The 18,779-nt window shown below is 49.3% G+C and overlaps 1 protein-coding gene and 1 pseudogene across 1 annotated transcript; one reads left to right on the plus strand and one right to left on the minus strand.

Annotated features, from left to right (window-relative positions):
• On the minus strand, positions 1 to 2,777 carry LOC117849637 (gibberellin receptor GID1). Its single transcript, XM_034731254.2, has 2 exons — positions 2,295 to 2,777; positions 1 to 1,744 (listed from the first exon to the last, which is right to left on the minus strand). The coding sequence occupies exons 1-2, from the start codon at positions 2,331 to 2,333 to the stop codon at positions 731 to 733; spliced, it is 1,053 nt and encodes a 350-aa protein (XP_034587145.1). The 5' UTR covers positions 2,334 to 2,777; the 3' UTR covers positions 1 to 730.
• A 1,194-nt stretch (positions 2,778 to 3,971) lies between these two features.
• Positions 3,972 to 18,536, plus strand: LOC117849125 (protein STABILIZED1-like; annotated as a pseudogene).
• The last annotated feature ends 243 nt before the right edge of the window (positions 18,537 to 18,779 follow it).

Raw genomic sequence — 18,779 nt, forward strand, 5'->3', positions numbered from 1 at the left:
GGCATTCAAAGTACACGCGTTACAACACATTAGCAGCAGTTTTCAGCAGCATTGTATACAGAAAGGATCAGAGGACATCAAGAGAGACGACAGGGCCAGATCAGGCCAGGCCAGGCCAGACCAGACCAGCAGTTAGGAGGGGAAACAAAAGAGGGGCAGTACATCTCTTGTGCCTCTACCACTAGCCTTAAAGATTGGGAAACATCACATATGTTTCACAAAACATGGGTAGATTGATAGGTTTGAGGGTATGCATAGGCACCCATCCAAATCCAGAAGAGGAACTACTACATCAAACACAAGCAACAAAAAGGCCATCCGCCTCCTTGTCGATCCATCAGTCCATCACTGTACACAGAATGTTAGATGAATTTCCTCTGGGGGTGAGCCAGAGGGTGATTGAAGGCGAAATAATAGGCTTCTCTCCATCAACCAGGGACGCAGGCTTCGCGATCAGCAGAACGATTTCCTTCATCCGGCGAGACGACAAGGGAACAAAAGTCACCATGATTTCTTTCCAAAAGTCTTTATCAGATGTCTTGCCATGGACAGCAGCAGCAGCAGCAGCAAATGAGCCATGCCATCGCCGGAATTCAGATGATCCCCAAGCAGCAATATAAGAGGCAGAACTATAAGTCAAGCTTACCATCTTGCTATAACAAGTGGTGGATTGTGTGTGTCGAGGAGGAGGCGACGGTGGCGGGTTTTATGATCAGCAGCTGTGTATGTACTAGAGGTTAGCCCTGAGGAAGTCCGAGATCTCCTCCATGACCTCGTGGTAGTGGTCTGTGTTGGGCAGCAGGTAGAAGCCCACCGTCGCCTTCTCGCGATACACGAGCTTGACATCGTGGCCGTCTTCCCGGAGGCCCTCGGCGTACGCCAGCTGCCGGTCGCAGGTGAGGTCCAGGCCCGACACGATGATGAGGCTCTTGGTGAAGGGGAGCCCGCTGAGCCGCCGCCCGTTCGGCCCGAACGGGTTGCACGCCGGGTGGTCCCGGTCGGCGTCCTCAGGCAGGTACGCCTTCCAGTACCAGTCCCTGTCCTGGAGCGTGACGAAGTACTTGCCGTCCAGCCGCCGCTCCGAGTCGGTGCGCTCGGTGCCGCCGAACATGGCGTTAAGAAGGATGTTGCCGGAAATCTTGATCCCCGCGTCGGCGGCGCGGACGGCGACGTGGTGCGCGATGTTACCGCCGGAGCTGTCGCCAGAGAGGAACACGCGGGGCTGGGCGTCCTCGCCGCTGCGGAGGAACGGCTGCGACATGGCCCACTTGAGCGCAGCCCAGCCGTCGTCGTAGGCGCACGGGTACCGGTGCTCGGGGGCGCGCCGGTAGTTGACGGACAGCACGACGCCCTTGCTCAGCTTCACGAACCGGCGGCACAGGTTGTCGTAGATGGCCGTGCTGGACGAGGAGTGCGCGAAGCTGCCGCCGTGGAAGAAGAGGATGACCGGGAACGGGTCCGGGGACGGCGCGCCGGTGAGGAAGTCCAGGATGGGCAGCGTGACCGCGGCCGCGCCCGCGGCGTTGCTAGCGGCGGCGCGGTAGATGCGGACCTCGAGGCCGATGGACGGGTCGATGACGTGGTCGAAGGAGGAGACGCCCTCCTGGGCCCGCGCGTCGGGCGGCACCCGGCGGTCGAGGTACTCGGCGAGGTCGCGGTCGAAGGTGCCGTCCGCCCGCCGGAGCATGTTGTACGCCAGCTTGAAGTTGGAGATGAGCACCCATGTGTGGATCGGCACCGCCGTCTGCGCAGGCACACACAACAGGAAGCCAAACATCAACAGCAGCAACAGTAAGACGAAGAAGCATCGCAAACACCTATTCCTTTGCTGTTTGCTCGCATGGGCGAGAACGCCAATGCGGGCGGCGATCTTTCGCCGCCGCTTGCCAGAAAAGATGCAAGCTTTGGCATGATTGGCCCCTTCCCCCTTTGTTGGGTAGCCATTTCCGTAGCATCATCTCTCACCACTCCCCCCGAAACTCCAAAAACAACGGGGGCAAGGGAGAAGGGGATAAAATTGGGATTGAGCCCAAAGGGGAAAGAAAGGCAGCGATTGACCGGGAAATCACCGGCCAGGGGTGGCCCCAATCCCCCTCCACCGAATCATAAAGCGGCGGCACGAATCGGGAGCCCGCGGCCCTGGCGCGCACCCCCACACAAGAACACCCTCCCGAAACGCGCAACCGTGGCGGGAGCCGGACGCAAGGACGGCCGGGCACATCCGCACATGCCCGCACGGAGCCGGCTAGTACAGGAGAAAGGCAGGGAGGGGAGGGAGGAGGTAGCGGGCGCACCTTGCACTCGTTGCGGTTGACCTCGTCGCTGCCAGCCATGGCGGTCGGCGGGCGCCGCTGGGCTTCGGCTACCAGAGCGCCGGCTTCAGGCTGCTGCTGCTGCGGCCGCAAGATCTCTCCCCCGGGCGACAAAGCCAGCGCCTTCGCTCACGGCATGGGCCGCGGAGGCCGCGCCGCGCGGAAGCGATCCCGCCCAACCGAGCCCGGCGAGCGCCGCGGCACGCGCCCGCGCCCCGATCTCCTCGGCGCGAGCAAACCACCCCCCCCCCCCCCCCCCCCCCCCAATCCGAATCCCCGCCGCCACCAACCCTCCTCCGGGCTCGCACGGGCCAAGTGGGGGAACAGAGCGGCGGGCGCGCGCGGCGGCAGTACGAGGAGGAGAGCGAAGCGGGGACTGTAGCGGCGCGAACGAGCGAGGGGGCGCTGTGGTGTGTGAGAGGCACAGGGGGTCGCGGAGAGATGGAGGGGAACAGGAGGGGAGGGGGAGAGGGGGGGTAATAGCGGGGGGCGGAGCCGGACGGACGGAGGAGACGACAAAATCGGGCGGCTCAAAAAGTAAAACCCGCGGGGGGATGCGGGCCCCACTTCACTACCCAAGCTGCCAATATTTTTTCTCCTCCTCTCTCTCTACCTCTTCTCCTTTCCCTCTCTCTCCTCCCCTGGTTTTTGTTTGTTTATTTCTTTTGGAGTGTTTCGCGAGAAGGTTTGGATGGACCTGCCGAGTCCCTCCCTCCCCTCTTGCTTTTCTTGCTCGCTTGCCTTTTCCTCCGTCGACGTCGTCGTCGTCGTCGTCTTCGTCCCCTCCGCGAAGATGTTTTTTCCTTGGGGCTCGACTCGGGGGTTGGACGGAGCGCGAGAACTCCTAGTAGGTGCACCGAAATGGTGTACGTGGACGTTGGGGTATCCGCTGGACGTATCCGTGCCACTGTTGCTATCGCCAAAGCGAATGGTGTGGACGAAAGCCTCTCCTCTTCCTCGCGCCCCCAACCAAAAACGCTCCCTCCCTCTCGCCGCCACGTTTACCTTGGAGCGCCTTTTGTTCGCTAGTGCCTCTAGCTCTACTCCTCCCTGCATCCTGTGGAGTGTGAGTGATCTGCTTCGTCGGGGAAGCTACGAAAGGCATGGCACGAGTAGCGTATTTTGGGACACGGGTTTGTGTGGATCGAAATGTGTCTAACAAGCACGCATAGTATGCCAAAAGGAATCAGTGGAGGAAATAGCCAGTGTAAGCAGGCCTAAGCTAACTTCTGCGAACCTAAGCATGCCATTAACGGCTTAACATTTAGGTTGACACTTAGCCCCAGCGTGGTGTCTAAACCAGCTCAATATGGTGGCATCTTATCTCAAGTACCGCTAGTAGCGTTTGGGCTTGTTTGATCCAAATGTTAATAGGTGAAATTACTAAAGTTCAGCACTTTATGCATTAGCATATCCAAACAGGAGTGCTAATGGGGAGGGCTAAACTTTAGCCCACCTCTAAAAAGATGCAAAAGCATTAGCTGGTGGGGAGGTGCTAATGGGCACCTGGAACTCGCGAAAAGATCAAAATACCCCTGCCAACCTTATCCTATCCTCGCACGTCGCCGTCGCCGCGTGCTCCTCCCCACCGCTAGCCGCACCACGGAACCCTCCCTCCTTCCCTCGCCACACGCCGCAGTGGATTCCTCCCTCGCCGCCATGGATTCATCCCCCGCCGCCACCGTATGCTCCACCCCGCCGCCGCCATCGTCGCTAGCTCCTCCCCACCGCTACTCGCGCCGCGGCACCCTCCCTCCTCCCCTCACCCAGCTCAGTTCTCCATCGCCGGAGATGGAACCACATGGGCTGCAGGACGACGAGGGCTTCGTGGACTTCTTCTCCCAGGGGGATTCCACGGCACCGTCCTCCAATCTTGGCGGCTTCTTCTCCAAGGGAATGTAATTTATGTTGAAGGTTGGCATTTTGAAATTGCGTAGTAGCTTAGCAAGCAGAGCAGCGTAGCAGCTTGGCAAGCAGAGAGCACGCGGGTGGCTAGGGAGGGGACCAGGACGCACGGGAGGGGACAGGGAGGCAAAAGCAGAGTAGAGAGGACTTTCCTCTATGTGCTACCTTTCCATTAGCACTGGACCCAAACGGGAGCTAAATTTTAGCACCTCTACCCATTAGCTAGCTAAAGTTTAGCACATCCGGAACTTAGACCAACAAAAAAAAAAAGGAAAGAAAAAACCTAGCATCAGACCGCGCTGCTTGGATCTTGCCAACTGTCCTTGATGTAACAAGGCTTCAAATAGATCAGCTCCGGGGTTATCCACGCCGTTTGAAATTTGAGTTGCTTGCCGTATAAATGTACTGCAATAATTGCGTGCAAATATAATACTTCCTCCCTTCGCTTTCGATAAATCTGAAAAATTCTCTTTTGATGGTCCAACTATCCATCCATCCACTTAATGGTTATCTCAGGTCTGATGGGAGACTCTTTCAACCAAGATTGGCTACATGGGTATCGAAAAGTCTAGGCTTTAATGAATCGCTTGTGTTAATATCATGATTACATGGATGATAAGTAGGATGATATGTAGGAATATTTTCCTTAATCATTGTGCCATAAGGAAATAATACTATCAAAAGGAGTAATACCTGCCGTATTGTAATTACATAATGTGTCTGATTATTTTTTGTACCGTTATTGGTCGCCCACACAAATAGAGTAAACAATGTGCATTCTTTCTTTTTTTTCTTGCTCCTAAGTTAGCTTCTCTGTTCATTTTCTCTTGTTGTTCTTGAAACGGTTGATTATACTTATAGAACAAAAATTTATGTAATGCCAAGCACAAAAAGAAAAAACTTGCAGAGCAAATGCGCATCAGACGGCTATTTTAATTTTTTTTCCTCAAAAGGATCGGATATAATTTCAGTAAATTCTTACATGCATGGATATACAATCCTTTGATCTTTCAGGTTATCTAAATTACACTGTAGATACTCAAAAACAGCATTTGCTCAAATACGGAAAAGCACGCACTTGACATTTTCCTAAAGTACAAAAGGACTGATCACTATCATTTGTGCCTAAAAGAGCCTCGTATGATAATATATTCAGATAACAACTAAAATGATTGGGAGATGGGACCCGACCCCCTAGGCGATTTTTCATCTGAAAGCATCTATCTCAGCCCATCATGCTGGTATATTTCAATTCTTTATTTTCCACGTCGCACTAGCTGTAGCACGGACCGCAGAATTTCCGCTCAAACCAAAGCCGCCGTGTACTCATTGCACGTGGCCGCGCGGCCCGCCACATCCCCGTATTCTTCCTGGCTGCCGCCGGCCGTCCGGCCGGCCGGCTAGCTTAGACAGCGTCCCCTAATGTGAATTCAGGCTCGATTAAACACAGCATGATGCTGAACTCTTTACCTAATGAAAATGTTTTTTTTTTTGCTCCAATCAAGGATCAGTACTAGCTGGTGCTAATCTAAGTCCCAACAGTTCCAACCAATGCCGTTCTCTTTTAATTAAAAAAAGTGTCCCACGCCAGTGCATTTGTTGGAGGGACAAAAGTATACTGTCTACTTGTCCTGGATAGAACTCCTGGAAGGCGTAAGAACGTCTACGTGCATATATATAATTATATACTCCTATATAGTATATATGTTTCCTTATTGAAATCACTATGCCTTGACCAGTACTCAAGGCCACAAAACAATGGCAATTATTGCGGTACATGCACATGCCTGGGTGACACTCACCTGTCACCTGTATACAATTCACCTTCAAATGAAAGAAGACTATGGCCCTTGCATGCATCTGGCCTATTCTTTTTTTTCTTCTTTTCTTTTCTTTTCGGCGACAATTATAGTTGGACTGGAAAAAAGCTTTGGACCAGAAACAGTTGATCGTTTTAAAGATCGAGTGGTTGCCAATGTGATTGCTTATCATTTGGATTGATAACATTTGTGTGGCTCCTTGATTGGTTCATGAATGGTTTCTTTTTAAGCTAGAAAACATACAAGGCCAGGCCGGGCCGGGCCGGGCCAATCAGACCTACCAGGTCCTATATAACCCACCCAGGTAAGGTCAGGTCAGGCTAGTTGTGTGCTGCCGCAGGCACATGATGAAAGCTCTTTGACACGGATGGGTCCTATTGGGAGGGAGAAAAACCTGTCTATATATGAGAAGCTATCGTATTCCGAACCATAAATTGACGTAACCTATAAACGGACTTGAAAGGGTGTGTGATCGAGTACAATCATTTCTGAATTGTAATGTGGCAGCAACATCAACAACCGCCATCTCTTTTTGCAGCGAAAAGAAGCATCATGCGTGACTGCTAGTTCTTTTTCCAAGGAATACAATGATGTATTTGGACAGGGAAATCTGCAGTGTGATATGCACATCATACAATGGTCCTAACCTCACCGTGACATTGTGTGCACATCGCTTGGACGCTATTTTACTTTCTTTGTGTCCGGGCATAAGCAGGTCTGCGTTGGACTAACCCGTTGTGAGAACTGAGAGTCTGAGACGCTTGCTTGAACCGGAAACATCTTTTAACTAAGAATCTAACGATGCGATCTTCATATAGCAAACCTATGTAGTGGTTTCAAATGTATATAAGTGGTTGTGATCAAGACTGCTCTGTTTTTTCATTTTCAAGTAAGAAGGAACCATGGCCTATGTCGCAGTCAGTTAATTAAAAATAAATTTTATATGTTTTTCATCCATTAAAGTAATTGGTCCACATAAATAGAACTATATCGATCAAAAAGTTCTATACAAGGATGCCAACCCTCAACATTACTCTCCTCCTCTCGCACTAACCAAAGCATCAGCTATCCTAGTGCGAATGGTATTCATGGTATCCTCATTGTCCACATCGTCACTATCATCTCCTTGTGTTTGTCTCATACCACATGTATGTTGTACCAAGTAATCCTCATCATCATCACATCTCTTGAACTCCTTATCACACAAATTGCTATCACGAATAAGAAATAATGGGAAGAATATAATTATGAAGAAACATAGTTCTTACAGCAAGGTGTTCGTCCCACCATTCATCTGAGCAGTCAATAGTTTGTTTTGCCTCATCCCATCCAAGACCAGTTGCACAATTCTTGAACTCCATAAACGTGACATACTCCTTTTTCAGAAGATCTAACTTGTTCTTCAATTGTTTTTTTGTTCTCGTATCACCGGATTTTTCTGCAAACTTGGAAACAACGTTCTTCCAACTGGTAGTAGTGAAAATTCCCATCGGCCTATTCCCTGCTTCAATCTCTTCTTTGCAAGCATCAATCAAATGCCTTAAAAAAGTATCACCCCAATCCGCCTTATCACCCATTCTTCAACCAATCAAAGAAAACTCATAAGAACTAAGCTAAGTCATAACTATGAATCCAACTATCCAACTATTAAACAAATGGGAAATAAATAAGCATAGATGTCAAAGTACAAACGTTCATCCATTACATAGTTTTGAATTATCATTTTGCATTTAACCATACTGATAGTAGAAAAGTGATTTATCTCATAAGCAGGCTATAGTGGATGTTGATAGGTAATTCATACCAGTACAATTGATTGTTCATACCTCAAGAAATTCCGTTTCGCAGGTAGCTTCCTATTTGATTTTGTGTTGTAATTGTACCTGACAACATAAAACAATTGAATTAGTGTAAATAATTTACCCTAAACAAGTGTTATAAATTATATAAAAAAAAGTTCATACATACCTTTATATGCTCCTGGTCATTCACCAGGAGCAGGGCAGGAGCCGGCGATGGGGCGCCCTCCTGAACAGGGGGCGGCGGACGGCGGGAGGTCAAGGGGCGGCGGCGGCGGGCGGTCAAGGGGCGGCGGCGGGCGGTCAAGGGGCGGCGGCGGCGGGCGGTCAAGGGGCGGCGGCGGCGGGCGGTCAAGGGGCGGCGGCGGGCGGTCAAGGGGCGGCGGCGGGCGACGCGGGCCCAGCACCAGGAGCAGGGGCAGGACGGCCGGCGGCGGGCGGTCAAGGGGGCGGCGGACGGCGGGGGGCGCTGGGGCCGGCGGCGGCGGGCGGTCAAGCTGGCGGCGGCCGTCGGGGGATCCAGGGGAGGCGGCGGCCGTCGGGGGCGATGGGGGTGGCGGCGCGAGGCCCGGCGGCCAGGGGCGGCAGCGCGAGGCCCGGCGGCCAGGGGAGGCGGACGGCCCGCCGGCTCAGGCCCCGTTCGGTTAGCACGTTCAGCACGTTCCAGGCCGTTCCACGTCAGGAACGGTTCCGTCCTTATATAAATTAGTGAAGGAATCCTCCGGCTGGGATTGATTCCTGACGGCAAAATAGGTAATTTGGTACCGAACTTTGCACTAAGAGTTAAGTTCGTCTCTCAACTTTCAGATTAGTCAATTTAGACCCTCAACTTTTATTTTTATTTAAACTTGTCCTTGTGTTGATTAGTGCTCTATGTTTGCATAAGATTAAAGCAAAAGGTCCCTTTTACCCTTAGCTCATGTAGATCAAACATATATGTGCTCATACTCCCTTCATACATGCACACAACAATATATTTTTTAAACTAACACAAAATATGATTTGTAAAAAGTGTATCTACTCGTACTCTTTAAAGTCCTTCATGTGATCATACAAATTTGATAGGCAAAATATATATATACCAAATAAATATTTACTCATTCTGTTTCATATTAGTTTCATGATAGTATGGAGTCACGTATCAGCATAAGGATAAGTTTGATTAAAAACGAAAATTAAGGGACTAAATTGCTTCAGATTGAGAGATGAAATTGACCTTCGATGTTCATGATCAAATTGCCTATTTTGCCATTCCTAACCAACCGAACGTGGCCTAAATGTGACCTCGTGGACGGTATTCGCGTCCATGCCATTTTCTCCTCACCTGAATCTGCCAAAGCGATATTTACCTCAAGAGACAAAGGCCCCTATAGTGATCTCTGATGCAAACGCAGCGCCACGTCAAATCAATCCCAATCCCCATTCCCTTCGCTCTCTAGCTCGCGGTGGGGCACGCACCGGCGGCAGCATAGCACACGGTAATCCGCGAATCAGCGGAGGGGTTAGTGCCGCGGGCTCGGAAAAGGACGTGGACGCCAGTTCCGGGACCACGCCAGTTCCGGGGCTGCGAAAGCAGGGGTAAATTGCCAGCTTTGGGTAAATTGGTCGGGAGGCGAGAGACGTAAATGGAAATCGCAGCGGGTGGCGGAAATGGAAATTTCTTTTTTATTTGTATATACCCCCACTTGGCTCTCGTAATCCACGTAAATAGGTTTAAGAAAAAGGGACGTCCGTGATCCACGAGCATCTGGAGAGTCTAGTCTGGACATAAAGGGCCATGCGTAATTCTAGGTTAGTGGCTATCCCCTGAGATTTGGTCGCCGCTCGTTGCGGTAACGTGCTGAGCAACCGATGTTGGGCTGTAAGAATATTGCATCGTGCCAATCGTGTAGCTCAGCCTCAGGTGTCCACTCTCTCTGGTTAGAACAGATGAAAGCTACTATAGTTGGACTGAAAAAAAGCTTTGGACCAGAAAAAGTTCTAAACATAACCCTATCTCCTTTCTTTCTCCTTTCTTTCAAAAAAACAATCAAAAAATCAAAAAGAGAAGGATCCAGTTGGTGACCCTATTGTGTGGTGGCTCGTGTCGATGTCCCAATCCGATCGGACAGAGATTGTGGAGGCTCTTATCGATGACCCAATCCGACCGAGCGGAGTTTAGTTGAGACTCGTGTCGATGACCAAATCCGACCGGGTGGAGCGCTAGGAGGCCGCACGGCGGCAGGAGTTGAGCTCGGCATGTGTTGATGTCCCAATCCAACCGGTCGATATGTTGTTGAGTTGAGTTGAGTGCAATGGTGTGGTGCGGCACGTGTTGATGACTCAATCCAACCTGCCGGTGTTTATTTTGTTTTTTTTCCATTTGTTGTTTCGCAAGTCTGGACTTCATCTTCTTTTTAATATAATTGGCAGCTGCCTGGTTCGTTTAAAAAAAACATAACCTATAGTTAGACGCATAGCAAATTTATTTATTTAGAAAAAACAAAACGACCTACATTTTGGAACTGAGGGAGTATAAAAACCTTTTAGTAAAAAACTTTTAGTATGAAAGCCAGTGCTAGTAGCAAAGTTAGCCAGAGGATGGTGGTGATTGGCGGTAAATCGATAATGTCAGCTATGGGACCGCGACAGTGTTGAGGATCGCAGGGTGTCACAACGACCATCGAGCTCGGCGTTTTAGTGTGATCATAGAAGGAACAAGATTCGGTGGCATGAAGCGGTAAAAATCATGGAAAGAGGATATGGTGAGGTAAGGGCGTGTTCAAGAAGCTCAGTTGATTAAAAAAGAAAAGATGCGAGAATAACATTCCATTGCTTAGGAAGTTTATCAGAAAAATAGTCATTTTAATCCCTCAAATTTGTCTCGAGACCAAAGTCTGTCCCTCAAATTTTATTATCGGCCAATTTAGTCCCTCAACTATTGGTTTTGGATCAAACTTGTCCTTATGCTGATGTGGTGCTCTTTGTTGGTATGAGACTAATGCGGAAAATCTTTTTTACATTTGGATCATGTAGTTCAAATATGTATGTGCTCATATTTCTTTGATATATACACGCAAAAATATTTTTTTAACTAACACAAATGGTTTCTAAAAAATGCACGTCCATGATACTAAACGTTAAACGGTCGGTCACCTACAGTTTAGCTCTTTATTCGAACTAAACGGCTAAACAAATGATTAAATAGACACAGTTGGGCACTATGTAGCATTTACACGGCGTGTGAACGTGCTAAACAGCCATGTAGAAGAATAATGAGTACTCGCATGTGCTCATACAAATTTGATATGCAAAATGTATGTACTCAAACAAGTATTAACTCATACTATTTGGTATATATACAACTCAATGTATATATACATATCTAAAATTGGCATGTGGGCATGTGCTCACATGCTCGTAGTATATTATATATACTCTCCACGTATGCATTCATATTGTCTCAGTAAACACACACAAATATATATATATATATATATGCTCATATTCATTTCGGATCATCCTGATATTCTGCTTGTAACATCGGAAATTTGAGGGGAAGAAGGAGCTAAGGGCAAAAATCACTTTTCGCATCAGTTTCATGCCAACATGGAGCCCCCACATAAATATAAGGACAAGTTTGAAAAAAATAAGAGTTGAAGGATTGGATTGGCCAATCTGAAAGTTGAGGGACTAACTTGGCTCTTGTTGAGGGATTAGATTGACCAATCTGAAAGTTCTTTAGAGTAAAATTGAGAGATCAAAACGTTTATTTTGTCAAGTTCATCCTGATTTTTGCGCTTGATATTATTAACGTAATATGTGTCCATTAATCTTTCCCTTGGATAGGTGGTGGCTATGGTATTAGCATATAGCGGGTAGACTCTAAAACAACTAATAGCGGACTGTAGCGGTTAAATTGTACAAGAGAAAAAAAGTGATACCTTGTCTCAAATAACTATAGTGGAGTTATAAACGACTATTTAAAACCTTAGGTGTTAGTATGGCAACGAAATAGTGAAGATGATTATAGGCAGTGGCGAAGCTTCAGTGTATATGGGCCGGTATACTAGACGTTTGCAATGTTTTAGCCTAATTTTACCGCTGTTAGTCTATACAAATTTTAAACTTTGAGTGGATCATGGCCACCTTTGGCCTCACCCACCTCCGCCAATGGTTTTATGGGCGGTGAGGATAGAATGCTAGATCAAATGGATGGATAATAACCTAAAAATCCAATAATTGGATGGACACGAGGCTAGATGTCTCATGTCTGAGTGAGCTGTAGGTTAACTTATGTAAACGCATGTTGATGATGATGGGTCACTTTGCACGGCCGGCCGGGTTCCGGAGCCGGAGAACACGGTAAAACAGAGCGAGGATTTGCAAGGAAAGAGGACGGACAAGATGGCAGCAGCAAGGTACCAAGCGCAACGAGACGAGGCGGCGGGCTCTCTGCTGCTGCCCCTGCGCTGCTTTGCGCGGAGAGCGACGCGCGCGCCAGCGGGAGCTCGAAACGTGTCCGCCGCAACCCCCACACGCGGTACTGGCTGGCGCGACGCCCATCGATCACCCGGCCTATACGGCTATACCCCCTTTCTCTCTCTCCCCTCTTTCTCTCTCTCTCTCTCTCTCTCTCTTCTCCGCCCACGCGGCCACGCAACCACGCGCGCGCACGCAGACTTCAGCAGCCTCCCCCCCCCCTAGTCCTGCGGCCGGTGGTGTGGTCTACTGTACTGGAGCACCCTCTCTCTCTCTCTGGGCTCTATTATTTTGGCCGCTGATAATGCCGGTGGGAAGGGGGGGGGGGGGAGGGGGAAAGTCAAGCCTGGCCCTCGTGCTGCTCGCTTATCTACTCGCGTATCCACCTGCCACCTGGTGCGAGCCACTGTCCCCTCCTCCGGGCCTCCCTTTTCTCTCTCTCTCTCCTGTCCTGCGCTATGGATAAGAGGGAGGGGAGAGAGAAAGAGAAAGAGAGACGGCACAGTTACTGCACCGGGCGTGGTCCAGAGCCTGTGCCGGTGTAGGCCCAGCCGCCCAAGAGCCCACAAGCCGAGCCGAGAGGGCTAGCTCATCAGCTCGGCTCGGCTCTCTCAGCTCACCACGAGTCACACACGAGCTAGCTGTGCTTTTTGTGAGGAATCTCAAATGGGCTAGGCTGCCCGAATGAGCAATAGCCCATTAGAGCCATAGATTCAAACGGGTCAATTTCTCATAGGCCCAACACCTTGCGAGAAGCCCAGCCCAGCCCCGCGCCTCTTTCGCCACCGTCTCTCCCGGCACCGGCGCACCGCCTCAAATCAAAACAAAAAGATCCCGGAGCCAACCTCGCCGCCGCCGCCGCCTCGTCGTTTGCTACCTCTCCAATTGCCGCCTCCTCCCCACCGACCGGCCCAGCTGCCCCCTACTCCTTTGTTCGCTCCTCGTCTCTCCTCCCCCACCTGCAGCCCCCATCGGCAGCATGTCGGGCCCGGCCCCGACCCCGACCCCGCTGCCGCCCGCCCGGCGCGGTACGACTTCCTCAACTCCAAGCCGCCGCCCAACTATGTCGCGGGTCTCGGCCGCGGCGCCACCGGGTTCACCACCCGCTCGGATATCGGGCCGGCCCGCGCGGCGCCCGACCTGGCCGACCGCTCCGCCGCCGCCGCCGGCCCAGGCGTCGGCCGCGGCCGAGGGAAGGCGCCCGGCGAGGACGACGGCGGGGACGACGGTGGCGGCGACGAGGAGAAGGGGTACGACGAGAACCAGAAATTCGACGAGTTCGAGGGCAACGACGCCGGCCTCTTCTCCAGCGCCGACTACGACGACGACGACCGCGAGGCGGACGCGGTGTGGGAGAGCATCGACCAGAGGATGGACTCGCGCCGCAAGGACCGCCGCGAGGAGCGGCTCAAGCAGGAGATCAAGAAGTACCGCGCGTCGAACCCAAAGATCACCGAGCAGTTTGCGGACCTCAAGAGGAAGCTGGCCGATCTGTCCGCGCACGAGTGGGAGAGCATACCGGAGATTGGGGACTATTCTCTGCGCAACAAGAAGAAGCGGTTCGAGAGCTTCGTCCCGGTGCCGGACACCCTGCTTGAGAAGGCTCGGCAGGAGCAGGAGCATGTCACGGCGCTTGACCCCAAGAGCCGTGCGGCTGGTGGCACTGAGACGCCATGGGCACAGACTCCTGTTACTGATCTCACAGCTGTAGGCAAGGGTCGTGGCACTGTGCTTTCACTGAAGTTGGATAGGTTGTCAGATTCGGTTTCCGGCCTCACTGTTGTTGATCCCAAGGGATACTTGACGGACCTAAAAAGCATGAAGATTACTAGCGATGCTGAGATTTCTGACATCAAGAAGGCACGACTATTGCTCAAGTTGGTGACGCAGACAAACCCTAAGCACCCACCCGGTTGGATTGCTGCTGCTAGGCTTGAAGAGATTGCCGGCAAGCTTCAGGCTGCTCGGCAGCTCATCCAGCGTGGCTGTGAGGAGTGTCCCAAGAACGAGGATGTTTGGCTTGAGGCGTGCCGTTTGGCTAGTCCAGATGAGGCAAAGGCTGTCATTGCGGGGGCGTGATGTCAATTCCAAATTCTGTGAAGCTGTGGTTGCAGGCAGCAAAATTGGAGACCAGTGATCTGAATAAGAGCAGGGTGTTGAGGAAAGGGTTGGAGCACATCCCTGATTCTGTCCGGCTGTGGAAGGCTGTAGTTGAGCTTGCGAATGAGGAGGATGCAAGGCTGTTGCTTCACAGGGTTGTAGAGTGTTGCCCGCTGCATGTTGAGCTTTGGCTTGCCCTTGCCAGGCTGGAGACCTATGACCAAGCAAGGAAGGTACTTAAGAAGGCAAGGGAGAAGCTCCCCAAGGAGCCTGCCATATGGATTACAGCCGCGAAGCTAGAGGAGGCGAATGGGAACACGCAATCGGTTAACAAGGTGATCGAGAGAGGTATCAGATCTCTACAGAGAGAAGGAATGGATATTGATAGGGAGGCCTGGCTAAAGGAAGCAGAAGCAGCGGAGCGTGCTGGATCTGTGTTGACTTGCCAGGCTATTGTGAAGAACACTATTGGCATTGGTGTTGATGACGAGGATCGGAAGCGTACATGGGTTGCTGATGCTGAGGAATGCAAGAAGCATGGTTCAATTGAAACAGCACGTGCCATCTATGCACATGCACTTACTGTGTTCCTTACTAAGAAGAGTATCTGGCTGAAAGCAGCTCAGCTTGAGAAGAGCCACGGGAGTAGGGAGTCACTTGATGCGCTCCTCAAGAAGGCTGTTAACTACAATCCACGAGCTGAGGTGTTATGGCTTATGGCTGCAAAGGAGAAATGGCTGGCTGGGGACGTGCCTGCTGCTTGGGCCATCCTTCAGGAAGCTTATGCTGCTATTCCCAATTCAGAAGAGATCTGGCTGGCAGCATTCAAGATCGAGTTTGAGAACAATGAGCCAGAGAGAGCAAGAATGCTTTTGGCCAAGGCCAGGGAAAGAGGAGGCACTGAGAGGGTTTGGATGAAATCTGCAATTGTTGAGAGGGAATTGGGGAATCTGAGTGAGGAAAGGAGGTTGTTAGAGGAAGGTCTGAAGCTTTTCCCTTCATTCTTCAAATTGTGGTTAATGCTGGGACAGATGGAAGACCGGATTGGTCATGGAGTGAAGGCCAAGGAGATTTATGAGAATGGCCTGAAGCACTGCCCCAGTTGCATCCCTCTTTGGCTCTCTCTAGCTAGCCTTGAGGAGAAGATTAGTGGCTTGAGTAAATTGCGTGCTGTCCTTACAATGGCAAGAAAGAAGAACCCAGCTACACCTGAACTCTGGCTTGCAGCAATTCGAGCTGAATTGAGGCATGGGAACAAAAAGGAAGCCGATGCTCTACTGGCCAAAGCATTACAAGAGTGTCCAACAAGTGGTATTCTTTGGGCTGCAGTGGTTGAGATGGCGCCACGCCCCCAGCGTAAAGGAAAGAGTTCGGATGCTATTAAGCGATGTGATCATGATCCACATGTCATTGCAACTGTGGCCAAACTTTTCTGGCATGAAAGGAAGGCTGATAAAGCTAGGACTTAGTTGAACAGGGCTGTTACTCTCGCTCCTGATATTGGTGATTTTTGGGCATTGTACTATAAATTTGAACTTCAGCATGGAAATGTGGATACACAAAAGGATGTTCTGAATAGCTGTGTTGCAGCTGAACCAAAACATGGTGAGAAATGGCAAGCAAGAACCAGGGCTGTTGAAAACTCACACCAGCCAGTTGAGGCTCTCCTGAAGAAAGCTGTCGTGGCACTTGACGCAGAAGAAAATGCCAATGCCGCAGGCGCCTAGGCTCCTAGATCACATTTTTAAGGTATTTGGTGAACGTGTATTGTACTACTGCTATGTTATCTTCTAGTATTTCCTTTTATTGTTGAGTAAATCACTGCATGAGAGTTGGAAGTGGGTGGTTTAAGACAAGTTGAATTATTATTTTTGTTTGCATAATGTAGTACCAATATCATGCTCAAATCTAGTTCCTTTATATGCCAACTCTCAGGTGTTATATAACTCTCTTTAACTGCTATAGACATATTCTACTGTTGCTTTATTGTTTGCAACCAGCTTGATGCGAAGTTTCTGCTGTAGTGACTACCACGGGTGGCCCACATAGCCTACATAAGGACCTCAGCTAGCCTAATTGCTCCTCTGCTCCTTTCACTGCATGCAACAGCAGCTGCCATGATGGCTCTTCTTTCTTCCCCAACTCAGTTCACTATTTCACACCACCGACTAGCAAAACGGGTCGCCCACGCCTGCCTCATCAGTCCAGTACCCTTGGATTTTTGTGCTCTTCTCAGACCCAGCCCCCTCTCCAAGCTCTCTCCAATTCGGTGGAGGTATCAACAAGTATTGAAAGCCATGATTATTTATGGACGGGAAGAAAAATATCAGTGGATGTATCAGCAATTATCGAAAGCCATACCGCCAATTATATTCTTTATCTTAAAATTGCAATTGCTACACGTATCAGTCCATATCACGTTGTAGCATATACAAGTACGGCGGCCTACATGAAGTATTGGTGATACATAGCTAGATAGTACAAATGGGGATCTGATAAAAACAAAGAAATGATATTGTTACTTTGTTAGTGGTACTAGTGTTGACTGTAAGGATTATGGTTCCATCACACCTATGATATTGCATAGTTAAATTATTGGTGGAGCATGAGTGAATATTATGCCCAGCTGTTACTTCTCACTGCAGATTGATAAGATGTGTCCTTGTTCCTGAGTGGAATGTGATAGCTTCTGATAAGATGAGTTGAAGCAAAACCAAGACATAGTGAGAGATGGCAAGCAGTAACTAAGCCTGCTGAGAACTCACATCAGCCAGTTGACGCCATTCAAGGCTCTTCATAGAGAAGAAAATCCCAATGCTGCAGACACCTAGGCTCCTAGTTCAGACTGTCTCGATAAGGTATTTGGGTGCAGCATACGCTATACTGCTATCTGATCAAGAGAAATATGGTGCATAATTTTTCTGTAACTTCTTATTGCCTCATGCTGAGCTACGTTTGGTTTCAGTGTCTTACTGTATTGTTCAATTAAAAGTTCTAATTTTGAGGAAATATCTGACCCTAAAGATTTGAGCTGCAAGTAGGTGGTTTAAGATAAGCAGAGTTGTTTTTATTCTTTTGCATCATTGTTATGCCTCATGCTTTTAATGTAGTTACGTATTGTTGCATGTCAAAGCGGCATCAATGATATATTTAAGCTGCATAGACGATCCTAATTTACAACCTGGTTGATGCAGATGTCCCATCATCAAGGCTTCACTTTGACAGTTTTGTTTTAGCTCTTAGGATGATAGGTGGTTGGTCTTCTTAGCTCACAGAACCATATGGTTATTAACAGTTTTGGTTACGAACCATCACTTTGTAGTTTTAGGTTAAAGTCCATCGCTACTATACAATTTTGTGCACTTATGATAGTTGAGTAAAAGGTCAATCAGCAGAGAGTTGCTCCATGCTCCAAACAAGCTTTCTGTGACTATGGAGTGCGCACCCCAGAGCTATTAAATATTTAATTCCCCAAATGACACCAGTGATGTTATGGCTCATGTACTGGAAATTGTAACAGAAATGGTTGGCTATTATGTGTCCAACTCTTTAAGTTCATTTGGAGAACAGTGAAAGTTTGATAAAATGACTTGAAGGATATTTACTTATTTAGGCTTGATTGTGAAATGTTCTGTTCCCACTTATGCCCACATTGGTACAGATCATGTTACTGTTCTACATGGAATCATGGGCTTACTTTTTCACGCATGCTTGATGGATAGTTTTGCTTTGCCCTGTGGGATTTTTCATCGGCTAAGAATCTGTTTTATTTTCCCTGTCTGCTCACAGGTCTAAATCTTATGCGCTCTGGCATTGGAATGACTGAAGAAAGTTGCAAGAGTGTGGCAGCAAACCAGCTTGGACTCGAGTAACTTTCTATCGGGCGTGCACACCATACTGTTTTTTGCATGTTGCCTGAGACGAGTTGATGTTGCAGCATTGCCCAAGTCAAGATCTGATCCTGGGCATTGCCAAAGACGAGAGCTTAGGTCAGAAACATGTGATTCATTGGTGATATGTCTATGTAATGTAGAACTTCAGTTTATCACGATGTGCATCCTGTGCATTCCCAGATATACCAGAAGTTGTTGACACTTTGTAATTGTGTATGTGCAGTTCCATGTGTGCTTTGTACGGAAGTTCTCGTCGTTCCCTATAATCTGGCTCAATGCTGGCAAAATTTAGCTTGTGTTTCCATTTTCCAATGCGCGCTGGTGTTTTGCTCAGCCACTGTATACCTGGCAAAAAGTTTCGTCGTCTTTGACAGTCATTTTTTATGTGCGAACAGTAAGAATCGTAATATTGAATATTTCATTCGCATAAAAGGTCTAGAAATTACGGGGAAAGGGAACATTTCTTAATTATAAGCTTGTTGAACATGA

This window comes from Setaria viridis, chromosome 3, assembly GCF_005286985.2.
Source record: "Setaria viridis chromosome 3, Setaria_viridis_v4.0, whole genome shotgun sequence".
Taxonomy (NCBI): domain Eukaryota; kingdom Viridiplantae; phylum Streptophyta; class Magnoliopsida; order Poales; family Poaceae; genus Setaria; species Setaria viridis.

Excerpts from the sequence above, each read along its gene's own strand:
- LOC117849637 (XM_034731254.2), bottom strand. The coding sequence starts at position 2,333 with ATGGCTGGCAGCGACGAGGTCAACCGCAACGAGTGCAAG. Across the intron at positions 1,745-2,294 it reads TCAACCGCAACGAGTGCAAG|ACGGCGGTGCCGATCCACAC; the intron begins GTGCGCCCGCTA and ends GTGCCTGCGCAG.